At 51.8% G+C, this 13,888-nt stretch overlaps 1 protein-coding gene across 2 annotated transcripts; it reads left to right on the top strand.

Annotated features, from left to right (window-relative positions):
• TMEM98 (transmembrane protein 98) lies at positions 343-13,361 on the top strand. Of its 2 annotated transcripts, XM_018064240.1 has the most exons (7): positions 343-460; positions 3,254-3,434; positions 4,884-5,015; positions 6,114-6,147; positions 8,530-8,645; positions 11,132-11,191; positions 12,511-13,163. In XM_018064240.1, exons 2-7 carry the CDS (start codon positions 3,304-3,306, stop codon positions 12,716-12,718), a joined length of 681 nt encoding a protein of 226 aa, XP_017919729.1. In that variant the 5' UTR covers positions 343-460; positions 3,254-3,303; the 3' UTR covers positions 12,719-13,163. The 2 variants fall into 2 exon arrangements, with proteins under 2 accessions (XP_017919729.1, XP_005693277.1); XM_005693220.3 differs by lacking the exon at positions 343-460 and having other exon boundaries at positions 3,251-3,434; positions 12,511-13,361.

Below are 13,888 nucleotides of genomic sequence, written 5' to 3'. Positions count from 1 at the left end.
GCCTCAGAGCCAGGATGTAAACCAGCCAGCGAGCAACGGAGCAGACCCGCTCCGGGACCAGCCACGCTGCGGGGCGGCGAGGCGCTCCCCAACCCCAGGGGACCGCCAGTTCCTCGGCGCCCCCTCCCCGCCCCGCCCGGCCCCCGCGGGGGTGCGGGGACCGCCCGTCGGGTCGCTGAGCGACGGCCCCGCAGCTGCCCGGGGCCTCCCGCGGCCCCAACCCCCGGCCGGCCCGGGGGCCAGGCGGTGACGGCGGCGCCTGGCAGCGGGGGATTTGGATGCTCGGCCCGCTGCTCCCCCGCCCGCGCCGCCGCCGGGGGCTCGGCCGCCTGGACTTATCTCCGCGCCTTCCCGGCATGCCCCGCTCGCCGGCGGCCGCCAGTCCCGCGCCCGGACTCGGCCATCGCGGGGGGCCCGGCCGCGGGAGCGCCCCGCCTGCGTCCCGGAGCCGCAGCCGCAGGTGGGTGAGCCCGGCGCGCCGCGGAGCTGGGGCCCGGGGCTCCCAGCCCACCGCCCCTTCGGAGCGGGGCGCGCGGGGGTGGCGGGAAAGGGTGCGGCGGGGGAGGGGAGCCCGGCGCCCGCGAGCGGGCAAAGTTGGAGCCGAGCGCCCCGAGCCATCGGGCCCCGCGTGGCGCGCGCCGGGGCGCGTGGGGTTCCCTCCCGACGGCCTGGGTGTGGAGTGGGTGTTCTGGGTCGGGGGTGGGGCGCGCCGCGCAGAGGGAAGGAGGTGGGGTCTTGTTTTCGCCTTGTAGATTTAGAACCCGTTAGAGGGAAACAATAACTCATCCTGAAACACACAGAAAGTAACACAAAGAAAAAGGGAAACACACGAAGAAACACTCACGCAGACGGATCGCGGAGAGAGACCGCAACGACTCGAGAGAAAAGCTCATGCACGCAGAGAAACACACCCGAAGCTTCGCACTGGAAGAGAGGAAACAAAGCGGGTGGTCTTGGAGACCCAGGGCGGGGGGAGGGGAAGGGAAACGCCGAGAAAGCCTGAGACGAGGGGAGGGGGGAAAAGAGCCCGGCAGTGGAGCGGGAAGCTGAGCGAGGGAAAGTGAAGAGAGTGAGAAATGAGAGGGGAAGGAAAGGAAAAGGGCTGAAGGAGGGAGCCTTTAGGAGGGACAGTACAGAGAAACACATCCACGGTCACCGAGCAGGACATCCCCACGCCGCCTCCAGACACAATCAGAGACTTGAGGTAGAGCTCGGTCTTCTCACCCTTGCGGGCAAGTGCACAGCCAGGTGGGCCAGCAGCTCTGTGAGTCCTCTGAGTCGGCTTCATTGGCACTTTGAGCCAGCCAAGTCCACCCAGGAAACTCCTATTCAATCTTCAAAACCCAGCTCAAGCATCAACCAGCTCTGGGCGAAAAGCTTTCCCAGAAAGTGTCTTGCAAACACTGGTACTCTTTTTCATGGACTTCTGTATGTGGCACACGCAGAAGAAGTTAAAATGGTTTGTCTGCCTGTCTACCTCTCTCCCCAGGCTCCCCCCACCCCAGGTTTTGGGGCCCATGACTTATTTATCTCCAGTCTCCAGAATCCAGTCCTCTGCTTGGTGCATACTAAGTGGTTAATAAATACTTATTGAATGATGATCAGGACCATTTGGACCTCCAAGACATGGAACATAGGATTTAATTCAAATAGAGGAGATGTACTGTCTTGGAGTTAGAATTCTATGTCAAAGCACCGTTTTTCACAGGTGGAGAAATTAAAGCCCAGAAAGGGAAGAAGACTGGCTCAGAAGGACACAAGTGGGAGGCCTGCAATGAAATAACTTTGTGAATACATACTTCTCTGAGATGCCATCTTCTCCAGCCTGTGAGGTTAGAATAGGTGTGAAATAACCTCCTAAATGAAAACAGGCAATAAACAGATGACAAACAGTTTAATACCAGTTGTAAGTTTCCAACGGGACTTCCTTGGTGGCTCAGTGATAAAGAATCCACTTGCCAAAGCAGGAGACATGGGTTCAATTCCTGGGTCAGGAAGATCCCCTGGAGAAGGAAATGGCAAACTCACTCCAGTATTCTTGCCTGGGAAATCCTATGGACAGAGGAGCCTGGCGGGCTACAGTCCATGAGGCTGTAAAGAGTCAGACACAACTTAGTGACTAAACAACAGCAACGTTTCCAACACTGAAACTAAAGATCAAAACTCCCCAGAATGTTTAGAATCCTCTTTTCTCCTTAGAAAGGACAAGGCAGGTGATAATCCATCTCAGTTTGAGTGGGTGACTTTCTGCTTCCTGACTACATAGACTTGGACAAATTACTTAACCTCTCTGGGCCTCAGTTTTCTCAACTGTAAAATGGGAATACTAACACCTTCCTCTAGTCAAGGCTATGGTTTTTCCTGTGGTCATGTATGGATGTGAGAGTTGGACTGTGAAGAAGGCCGAGCGCCGAAGAATTGATGCTTTTGAACTGTGGTGTTGGAGAAGGCTCTTGAGAGTCCCTTGGACTGCAAGGAGATCCAACCAGTCCATTCTGAAGATCAGCCCTGGGATTTCTTTGGAAGGAATGATGCTAAAGCTGAAACTCCAGTACTTTGGCCACCTCATGCAAAGAGTTGATTCATTGGAAAAGACTCTGATGCTGGGAAGGATTGGGGGCAGGAGGAGAAGGGGATGACCGAGGATGAGATGGCTGGATGGCATCACGGACTCGATGGACATGAGTCTGAGTGAACTCCGGGAGTTGGTGATGGACAGGGAGGCCTGGCGTGCTGCGATTCATGGGGTCGCAGAGTCGGACACGACTGAGCGACTAAAATGAACTGAACTGAACAGCTTCCTCATAGGATCGTTAGAAGAGTAAACACATACCACCAAGTGCCTGGCGCAGATAGACTCTCAGTGAATACGATCCCGCCCTTCTTAGGTGGGTGTTCTTTCAGGTGCCTGGTGCGGATACGGAAACAGCAGTGCTAGTGACAGTGTTTCCTTTTGGCCTGGGTTGAAAAGGCCATCCTGCTCCAACTGGGGAGCAAAGGCTTTTATTCGGTCGGCCAAGAAGTTCGTTCAAGTTTTCCCATAATATCTTCCGCAAAAAACTGGAATGAACTTTTTGGCCAACCCAGTAGTTAAAGAAAAGATAACATTTGGGGCATGACCTAAAATGCATCTTGCTTCTGTTCAGGCCCTCAGGTGTCTGCAGGTGGAGCCTTCCGCTCCACCTTCCAGCAGGTAAGACCCCACTCATTCGCTGCTGCTTCACCAGGCTGCTCAACCCTTGTGTCTTTCCAGCTTCAGCCCATGAGGGGGACTGACCAGGACTGAGGGAGCCAGCTGGAAGCATGGAGACCGTGGTGATTGTTGCCATAGGCGTGCTGGCCACCATCTTTCTGGCCTCCTTTGCAGCCTTGGTGGTGGTTTGCAGGCAGCGCTACTGTCGGCCTCGAGACCTCCTGCAGTGCTATGATTCCAAGTGAGTGGCCCGGGGAGGGAAAGGACGAGAGAGGGACTGTGCCCTGATGCCCCAACAAAAGAGAAAAGAAGTTTGGTGTTGGGCAATTGTCACTCGACTTTTATCTTGAAAATGGTACCCTAAGGCTGTCATTCCCAGACAGAGCTTAAGAATGTTCCGTAAGCTCCCCAGCATCCTGAGCCGCCTTGGACTCTGTGAATGTGCTCACCTAGCACCTGTCTATCCCAAACTGGCCACTTAACATTTGAGCAGGCCAAACCATGGACAGAGGAGCCTGGTGGGCTACAGTCCAGGGGGTCGCAAAGAGTCGGACACAACTGAGCAACTAAGCACAGCACAGCACAACCCCTTTCTAACCAACCTCGTGTGTCCGTCAGTGCTGAGTCGCTTCAGTCATGTCTGACTTTGTGTGACCCTGTGGACCAGCGCCCACCAGGCTCCCCTGTCCATGGGATTCTTCAGGCAAGAATACTGGAGTGGGTTGCCTTGCCCTCCTCCAGGGGATCTTCCTGACCCAGGGATAGAACCTGAGTCTCTTATGTCTCCTACAGTGGCAGGCGGGTTCTTTACCCCTAGCACCACCTGGGAAGCCTCCCAAACAACCTCGTAGGAGCAGAAATCCGACACCCCGCACTCCAAGCCACACATTGAAGCAATAGACACTTGGGCGTTGCAAAACCCCAGCATAGGATCATGTCTCATCTCTGCACAGATTTCTTCATCATGATCCTCACATGAAACCTACTTGGTAATCAAGATGTTATTTTCAGTTTAGGGATATTTTAATTGCTAGATCCCAAGGGACACTGACCGCTAAACCCTGAGTTTCTCTTACCCTTTTGAATCCTATCAGCATCTCTGTCGAGTGGCTCATAATTAGTAAATGCCCATTTGTGTGACCCAGGAAAGCTCTGCGATGGTGTTTCATGTTTTCAAGAACCCTGTTTTAAAGTAGGAGGTGTTTTTACATCCCCCTCTTCTCTAGTATAACTTGGAGGGGGTGGGATCATGTGGGTGGACCAAGGTGGCTCCCAGAAGCTGATTCTACAGAACAAGTAGGGGGTGCAGGTCAGTTTGGGTAATAGGAACTTGAACTTCTCTATAAAAGGTAGGCCTGAAGGGGAAACAAGTTACAAATGGGTGTTGTTTTGTCCTGAAAGAGCATCCCTGTTTAGGACATCTTTGTAATGATTATGGTTGCAGCCCTGCCTTTCTCTGAGCAGCTCTTCTTGTCCTGTGTTGTTTTTTCTTGTGTTCCTGTGCCCTGCCTCCTTGACTCACTGCCTCACCACATGCCTGGCCCACACTGAAGTCCCACTAGCCTTCGGTTTGGATCCAGAACAAGTTCTTGCTTTCGCTTACTCATTCCACTTATCCTTTCGGAGGGTATGTGGGCCTCGATGGGGAGAGAGTCGGCAGGAACCCACTTACCTGGGCTCTTCCTTCCAGGCCCATCGTGGACCTCATTGGCGCCATGGAGACCCAGTCTGAGCCCTCTGAGCTAGAACTGGATGACGTTGTCATCACCAACCCTCACATCGAGGCCATTCTGGAGAACGAAGACTGGATTGAAGATGCCTCGTAAGGCCTTGGGGACTGTTCACTTTTCTCCAGCTGCCAGAGGGTGGCGAATCGGGCGTCTGGGTGCCCTTTCCTGGCTTCCTTCGCCCGAGCTTGGCTGAGCACCCTGGAGCGCTGTGTCCATTGCCGCTTTTCCCCTGCCCTCACCGTGGGGGGACCTAGAGTGTGACACCATGGTGATTGTCCTCACTCTCCCCATTTTGCAGACCCGAACACTGAGTCCCGTAGATGTGTGGCAGAGTTGTTATAAAGTCACCGTGATGTGCTTGGGTTATCCTTGAGGCGCCCGTGAATATGGCCCTCAGGCTCCAGGGATGCAGCCTTTGTCTCTAGGGTCCCTCGGGGATCCCTCCACCCCGCTGTGGGTTCAGAAGTGTGTGCTGCCCCCTTCCCTGTTGCTCAGCCCTTCATTCACTGGGTGGGTGTTAACTGGTGTGATGTGCAGGCTCTGGGCCAGGCAATGCAGCTTTGAAACTGGTGGTGGAGACAGAATTCTACTAAATACACTGTTTCAGAAATGATGGAGGGAAGGGATGGGTCTCTGCAGGTGCAGTGAGCACACGGAGGAGGCGGCATCTATAGAACTGCTGGGCTGGAGGAGTGGGGTGGACTTCTGAAGGCTTTCCCAGAGTGGGCGCCTTTCGTCCTGGGCCTTTTTTTTTTTCGGCTGCACTGTGCAGCATGGGGAGCTTCTCTCCGGCCCCTACTGGAGATAGAACCCCTACTCCCTGCAGGGGACGCTTGAAGTCTTAATCACTGGACCTCCAGGCAGTCCCTTCAGGACTTGAAAGATGAGTTCACCAGGCAGAGGGTACGGGGAAGGAGTCCCTGGGTGGAGGGAACAGTCTCAGAAGCTCAGAGTTGTGGCACTAGCTGGAGGAGTCTGTGGGGTGCAGGAGGGGAAAGGGGAAGACAGGGGAAAGAAAGGGCTTCCTGCTTTAGCTCCTGGGCTTGTTCATTTTACCGCTGAGGCGTCCCGGCTCTCAGGTGGTGTCCAGCCGGGCCTGGGGGTCAGAGCTGGAGGACGCGTGGAGGTGGTGGCTAGAGGGAGGTGGGCCTCTCTGGAGAAGCCCTGACAAACGCTTCTTGTCTCCGCAGGGGTCTCATGTCCCACTGCATCGCCATCTTGAAGGTAATACTCTTCGATTTCCCCAGGAGAATAAAGGGGGTGGTCACCAAAGCATCTGGGTGCACAGACTGTCCAGGAGGAGGGACTTTGGGAGGAGCGCTGATCCCTGCAGGGGGCCTCTTGTAACTCTTGGGAGTTCCTTCTGTTCACTTCCGCTCCTGGTCTGTTCTCCTTTGAATTCAAGAGGTCCTTTCAAAGGCTTTCCTCCACCTGGTCCTCACAGTACAGTGGGCGGTGGAAAGACAGCAGAGACAGTGACCAACCACAAGTTCACCGACCAGGCAGAAAGCGGCGTGCAGAATAGCAGAGCAAGACCGCAGCCATTCTGGGGGGAAGGGCAGTTCCCAGCTTCTCCTAGGCGCTTTCTTCCATGAACTGGGGGCTCAGCCCTTGAAGCGAGTTGAGCTCTGTATTAGGGCATCTCCAGTTACTAGAAAGTTCCTCACCAGCCCTCTCTGTGACAGTGGTCAGCCAGACAGGACAATCAGTGTTAAAAAATCCAAACCATGATACTTCAACCTGAGAGCAGACTGTTTATTTATTTATTTTTTTAAGCCAACACCCTCCAGGACAGGGTGGAGAGTTGCATCCAATTTGCGTTTAGGGTACTTTTTACAGTTTTGTGTCATTTTTATAGTTTGGGGTAATTTTTATTGTTTTGGGGTAATTTTTACAGTTTTAACCTTTCTTTACCAATTCTTGCCTGACATTCTCAGACTTATTAGGACAATGATAATGTTGAAGTGTTTGGCCAGTGGCAAATATTGTTCATTTCAGTAGTAATCTTGGAAACCACACTTTTCTCTCTTTGTCTAGCAATTATTCAAGATCTCAAAAAAGGCAGCTTTTTTGAAATTGAAAATGACACTTACATGTCATTCAGTACAAAATATTAAAAAGCCTTTTGTCCCACCTCTTCTTTAGCTCTTCTCTTAGGGGACAAAGAAGTGCCTGGTAAGATGTTGTCCCAGAGTCCAGGCTTATTATTGAGTTCCAAGAAGCTCTTTTTAAAAAAATTTTATTTATTTTTAATTGAAAGATAATTGCTTTACAATATCGTGTTGGTTTCTGCTATACAGCAACGTGAAACAGCCATAGGTATACATATGTCCCCTCCCTCCCACCTCCCACTGCATCCCACCCCTTTAGGTTGTCTCAGAGCCCCGGTTGAGTTCCCTGAGTCATACAGCACGTTCCTGCTGACTGTCTGTTTCACATATGGTGATGTGTATGTTTCCCTGTTACTCTCTCCATTCATCCCACCCTCTCCTTCCTCCCCGTGCTGTGTCTGTAAGTCGCTTCTCTGTGTCTGCATCTCCCTTGCTGCCCTGCAAATAGGTTCATCAGTACCATCTTTCTAGATCCCGTTTCTATGCGCTAATATATGATGCTTGTTTCTCCCTTTCTGGCTTGCCTCACTCCGTGGTTATGGATGGGGATGGACGGGTCTAATGACTGGAGTGGCAATGCCACGCTACGTCTTCCTTCTGTCTTTGGGTTTTGTCCCCTGCCCTTATCTGTTGGAGGAGGGGGATGCATGACAGCTGAGGTGTGGGGTGAATCAGCCGGAACGAGTCTTACTGGGCTCAGTGGTCCATCCTGAGACCCTCTCAGCTTCCTCTTAAGGCCCTGCTGCTTGGCCGCCTGCCCTGGAGACCCTATGGTGGGGCCTCGAGGGAAGGGCCTGGGCTGTCCCCTGGGTGGGCTCTCCGGCTTCTTTCTGCCTCTCTTCCAGCCCCGTGTATATGTGATGAAATTGATGGAAATTCTTCCCCAGGGACAGAAGCACATCCAGGTTCTGACATTGGGAGGGGGGCACGAAAGTGAGGAGCAAAGCTTTAGGGGTGGCCCGTGCTGCTGGTGGATGATGAGAAAGGCCCTGTGTCCTGGTCTTGCTATTTTCCTGCCTTTTTTTTCTTTCCCCATAGCGCTTTTATCATCATCATGACAAACATGCTAAAATGTTATCCCAGAAAATTGTTGATATAAATTCTGCTTGTCTGGCCATGTTTCTGAGGGTGCCTGCAGAGATCTTTATCATTTTGGAAGAAAAAGCCAGGAGGTGAAGGAATCGAGAGAGAAAATAGGTTTTGGCCCTGAAGGGAGAGGATGAAGTTAGAGCACATGATTTTTCTTAGGACAGATTATTTCAGCTCAGACTTCTTTTAAGCCGAGAAGCCCTGGCCCTGGTCTGAGGTTCCCACCCCTCCCTCCTTACCCGGCCGTGTCCTTGGGTTTGCCCCTTCCGTCCCTCTCATCTCTGTGTACTTTTCACTTCACCGTGAGGTTGGGGGGCCCAGCCGTGGGATGGGGCTCTGTGGGATGGCAGAAACCCTCGGGGGCTGGGTCCCCCCCTCATCACCTCTCTGCTTCCTGTCGCGGTAGATCTGTCACACTCTGACGGAGAAGCTTGTTGCCATGACAATGGGCTCAGGGGCCAAGATGAAGACCTCGGCCAGCGTCAGTGACATCATCGTGGTGGCCAAGCGCATCAGCCCCAGGTGAGGTCCCCACACTCCGGGGGGGAGGGGGGGGTCAGAAGTGGGGGTGGGGGCAGGGGCAGGGGCAGGGTCCCCTGAGCAACTCCAGGGGCAACTTGAATGGTTTATGCCCCACACAGTCCCAGAGAGCCCAGGAGGGTTTAGAGGCTGGGAGACTTTTCAGGCTAGGGTGGTGTCACAGGCTCTCCTCCCCTCCAGCGTGACCCCTCCCGTAGGTTTTTTGGGAAGTGCCAGCATATGACTAGGGCCCCCCAGCGCCCTCTTCCTCAGTCCCATGCCAGCTGGGCCAGCTCTCCTTCCCCTGGGCACACCTTCCTGGGCTCTGGGCCAGCAAGCGCACTTGCCACGGGTGCCCACACCCCGGTGAGCAGTGAGCTTCCCGCGCGCCCCATCCCAGCTGACATCTGTACTGAGACCAGCCCCGGCCCCATCCATGGCCCGGCCAGCAGCCCCCAAACCTGGGTGGGAGGTGAAGGGACCATTCATATCTCCCAGATTCCAGGCTGTCTGCAGAATCCCATGTAGGAGGCAACCAGCTGGACTGCAGGCAACAACAGCTCCACCCCCTCATCTGGCCTCGGTTTTGTGAAGAAAGCTTTTTCTTAGAGGGAAGGGTGGTACTAAGTTGGGGCTGCCATCTGGTGGCTGGTATGTGGATGTGCCTGAGCCGGGAGTTTTTTTTTCCCCCAGTTCAGGAGGTTTTCTTACATCAGCCTCCTGAGTTCCAAGGGTCCTCGCTTTCGCCTGTGGGCTGGGATGGATCTCAAGGAACCAGTCCTTGGAGGGAATGTGAAAGAGCTGGTGTACTTGAACTCCGTCCAGGGAGTTCAGTGAGTTGAGACAGTGGGAAGGAGATAATCCAGAAGGATCTGGGCTGTCTCTGGAGCTGTCCCGGGCGGGGTGTGGCTATAGGAGGGGGGTCAGCCTAGGTCGGCCCCTGGCCTGAAGTGGACCCAGGCTCCGAGCAAGCACCAGCCCTTCCTCTAGTACCTGCTGGACCTGCCTCATACCTCCTGTCACTTCCAAGAGCCGTCCCCGGTCCTGGCAAATTCCTGTGACGCCAGGATCCAAGGCAGCATCACCAGGAGGGCGCGGAGAAGGAGAGAGAGGGCGATTTCTGAGTCCCAGTGGAGTCCTGGGGGGTCAGGACTAGCAGCGGTGCTGGAGCAAGGGTGTGACAGCGCTCAGAGGGTGGACCTCACGTGGGGCGCTCACTGGCCTGTCCCACTGAGCACCTTGGACTGCTTCCAGAATGATCCCTGCCATAAATCAGGCAGGGTCCTTGCTCTCTCTTTCTGCCCTCACATCCTTTAGCCCCACGGTTTTTCTTATTCTATTTCGTACAGTGTATTGATAGCATACTAGTTTCAAGAAGAGTGGCTTCAGCTACAGGGTAGGAAAAAGGGCTGGCCGAGTGGGGCATTGAGTGACTGAGCGTCTGCACTTCCTCACCAGCCCCTCAGCCCCAAGACAAGGACCTTCAAGCCTGTTTGCAAGTGCTTTTGGAAATCAAACAACGCATCGTTATTTTTTGCTTCTTGACTAAATGGTCCAGGAGCAAGACATTTGAACGAAAACATTGAATCGTGCACATAAGGATGAATAAGTAGTTCCTTCTTGAATTTGATTTTTTAAAAAATTAACTATGAACTGTATCATGTGCTGCAGGAAATCCAGTGGAGCAGTTTGAACCCAAATTAAACTTGGAGCTTTTTTTTAGTGTTCTGAATATCTACCTGTAACCATGTTTGTTTGTTTGTTTTTTTAATACAAAAGTAATAAGCGTTTGTAAAAGTTAAAACATTGCAGAAATAGAGAATCTGAAAAGTGAAGGGACACGCCACCCCCCAGTCCCACCCCATCCCAATTCCTGGAAGTAATCAGTCACTGTTGAATGGTAAGTATTTCTGCAGATTGGTCCCTCACTTCCTGCCAAGTGTCATAGCTATTGTTTATTCATTTTTATGCAAATAGGATCCATCAGACTTTGTATCTTGTTTGGCAGTTTGCCTTTTTGATGTAGTAGTATATCTTGAACATCATTTCACATGTGTGAAATTGTACTTTTTAAGCCTTTGGAACTGAAAACCAGAAGAAATATTCTCTAAACAGAAGTCAGTCTTTAATTAATTAATTTTATCTATTTAAACTTTTAAAATTTATTTTCATTTATTTATTTCAAAAAGATTGAATTTTCACTTATCTGTTTGGCTGCACTGGGTGTTTACTGTGGCATGTGGGATCTAGTTCCCTGACCAGGGATCAAACCTGGGCCCCCTGCATTGGTAGCCCAGAGTCTTAGCCACTGGACCCCCTAGAGAAGTCACTGAAGTTTTTTCTGTTTAAGTATCTGAGAATACAGTTACAGAAAATCACTAAAGGCTGGGTCTGGAATGTGTAAAGGGAAGCTTTGGGGCAAGGAGAGAAAGGAAGGAGAAAAGGCCATAAGAAAAGGGAAATACTGAAAGCCTGTTGCCTCCCCTCAGAGTGGACGACGTTGTGAAATCCATGTACCCTCCGTTGGACCCAAAGCTCCTGGATGCCCGGTGAGAGGGGTGGGGTGGCCATGTGTCTTTTCACACTGAAAGCTCCCCATGTTATCAGATCTGTGAGGTTGGCTGTTGTGGTGGTGGAGGAGAAGGCTGCTCTGTTGGGTTCCCAAGACTGCCCCAGCTTTGGGTACCATTGACTTCACTGTGAAGGGTCAGCCAACCAGTAAGCCAGGCCTGGCTGGATGCTTGTGGCCAGAGTTCTTCCTGAAACCCCAGAGGAGCAGGAGGAAGAAACAGTCTTGGATTTTGGATTTTCTATGATGAAACGTCCATCCAAGCTAAGTTATCTGCACCTCCCTGCCCTCCCATTGCCCCCATGGCCATCTCTGCTCTTTGGATCCCTGAAGCAGACACACCTCAGCTGTGAGTACTGCCCAGTGGGTCGCTGGTGTGGGTGGTGGGCAGGAATTGAGACTGGCAGTGACAGGTCAGCTAAAGCTGTGCTCGCCTTCTCAGCACATGCCCAGGAACCCTGTCTCATGATCGGCGCTTATACACAGAGCATACTTATGCTTTTGAGATTGTTACGTTCCTCTACCAAATGCAAACCCATTTGAAACAAAACAAAGCATGTTCCTTTGTCTCTCGGATTTATATGACTGTTTCACAGGCCCGTTGTGTACTAATTGCCAGACAGGCTGTGGGTCACAGCAATTCTGTTGGTTTCTCTACCCTACTTCGATTACTGCCCAGCTGTGTTCATGGGCTCATCATCTGTAATGCATTCCCAAATGCATCATGCCTACTCACTATTGAGAAGACACTCTGCAGTGAGGTTTTCAGTACTGAAAAAACAAGCCGCCGCCTCTATTTGGTTTGCAGTTAAATTTTTTGTGAGAATATGGTAAACCAGCACTGGGTCTTGCTGATTCAGAATCAATACATGATGCCCAAGGTGGGGTATGAACATCCTGTCTTTAAGTGGGCAGCAGCTGGGGATGTGCTTATCCCATTGACTAGATCCAGACTGTCCCACAGAACCCTCTTCTGGGAGATATTATTGGATGTGTTGCAGGAAGTGGGCTCCCAGTCTTAAATAAGTTAGTGAGACTCAAAGAGTATTACATTCTTTTCTTAGAACTTTATCATGTGCATCATCTGAGAAGGGTTTCAGTTACCTTTGTTTAACCCAGATGTTCCCAAATTTATTTGAGCATGGAACCCGTTTTAAATGACATACCTAGCAAACTCTTGAGGACGGGACTCAGCTTGGGAAACCCTAGTCTAGACTCTGTCCCTTTGGGCTTTAGGGCAAAGTCCCTTAGATCCTAGGGAAGCTGATCCTGTTGTTGTTGTTGTTTTTTTTTTTCTAGGACAACTGCCCTGCTCCTGTCTGTGAGTCATCTGGTGCTGGTGACCAGGAATGCCTGCCACCTGACCGGAGGCCTGGATTGGATTGACCAGTCGCTGACAGCTGCCGAGGAGCACCTGGAAGTCCTTCGAGAAGCAGCCTTAGCTTCTGAGCCAGAGAAAGGCCTCCCAGGCCCCGAAGGCTTCCTTCAGGAGCAGTCAGCCATTTAGTGCCTACTGGCCAGCGACTGGTCACAGGGGCCAGGCTGCTGCCACGACTGGGTGGCTCCGTGGAGCCTCCCACTTCTTCCGGTAGAGCTAGCTGTTCTCCAGGGCTGGGGGGTCCAGCTGTGTCTGTGTAGTAAAGCAGTTGGCGCCTCTGTTGTAGTTACAGACGGCGGCTGGTGAGTGGCAGTCTAATCCCACAATTAGGGGAGATGACAGTCACCATCTGTACAGCTGAGCTTTGAAAATGGGAGGACTGTAAGCTGTATTTAGCTCACCTAGTGCTTTCAAGAAAATCCAGCCACCGTCTTCAGCATCAGGAGGTTTCACATTAAAATCAGAATTTCTGGCTTCTCTCAAACAATCAGAAGATGATGAAGCAGCTCTGATCTGCATTTTCCAAAGCGGACAATCAGTTGGAGCTAAGTAGGAGTTGCCTTTCTTGACAATACTTGTACTCTCTCACTTGGCCTTTTTCATTTATTTGTGTTGTGTGCCTGGTCCCTGAGGATCTGAGTGCCTACTTCCCTTTATAGGTTTGGGTTTGAAGGTGAGCAATGTAGAGTTGATCATTCCCTTATCATTATGCCTGCAATTTTACCTAGCTACCACTAGGTGGAGAGTAAATACATACTTAGCTTTCTCTCAAGCGTGCAGTTATTGAGTCAAATTCAAGTGCGTGGTGTGTGTTGGGACATATCTGAGAACTGAGGGTGGAAGGAGAGGGGCTGTGACTCTCGAGGATGCCTTGTGGGTCTGACTCAAAATGAAATATTCAGAGACCTCCTCCCCAGAGTTCAGACAGGTGAAAATACCACCAGGCAGTAGTTTCCACACTAGCGATGACATCCACAAAAGACGGGTTCCCATTCCTTTGGTATCTGTTTAGCAGTTATTGAAAGATGAGGAGCATTTTTCATGATTTGAGACCTTTGTAGGACCCAGAATCACAATTGCCTAATCTAGTGTGTGTTAGTCACTCGGTCATGTTCAACTCTTTGCAACTCTGTGGACTATAGCCCGCCAGGCTCCTCTATCCACAGAATTCTCCAGCCAAATATACTGAAGTGGGTAGCTGTTACCTTCTCAACTTAGGGATCTTCCCAACCTAGGGATCGAACATGGGTCTCCTGCTTTGCAGCCAGATTCTATAGCATCTGAGCCACCAGGCATCCA

The sequence above is a fragment of the Capra hircus genome, chromosome 19, assembly GCF_001704415.2.
Source record: "Capra hircus breed San Clemente chromosome 19, ASM170441v1, whole genome shotgun sequence".
Taxonomy (NCBI): Eukaryota; Metazoa; Chordata; class Mammalia; order Artiodactyla; family Bovidae; genus Capra; species Capra hircus.
Note: the sequence above shows the minus strand (reverse complement) of the source record. Positions and strands in the feature narration are given on the sequence as shown.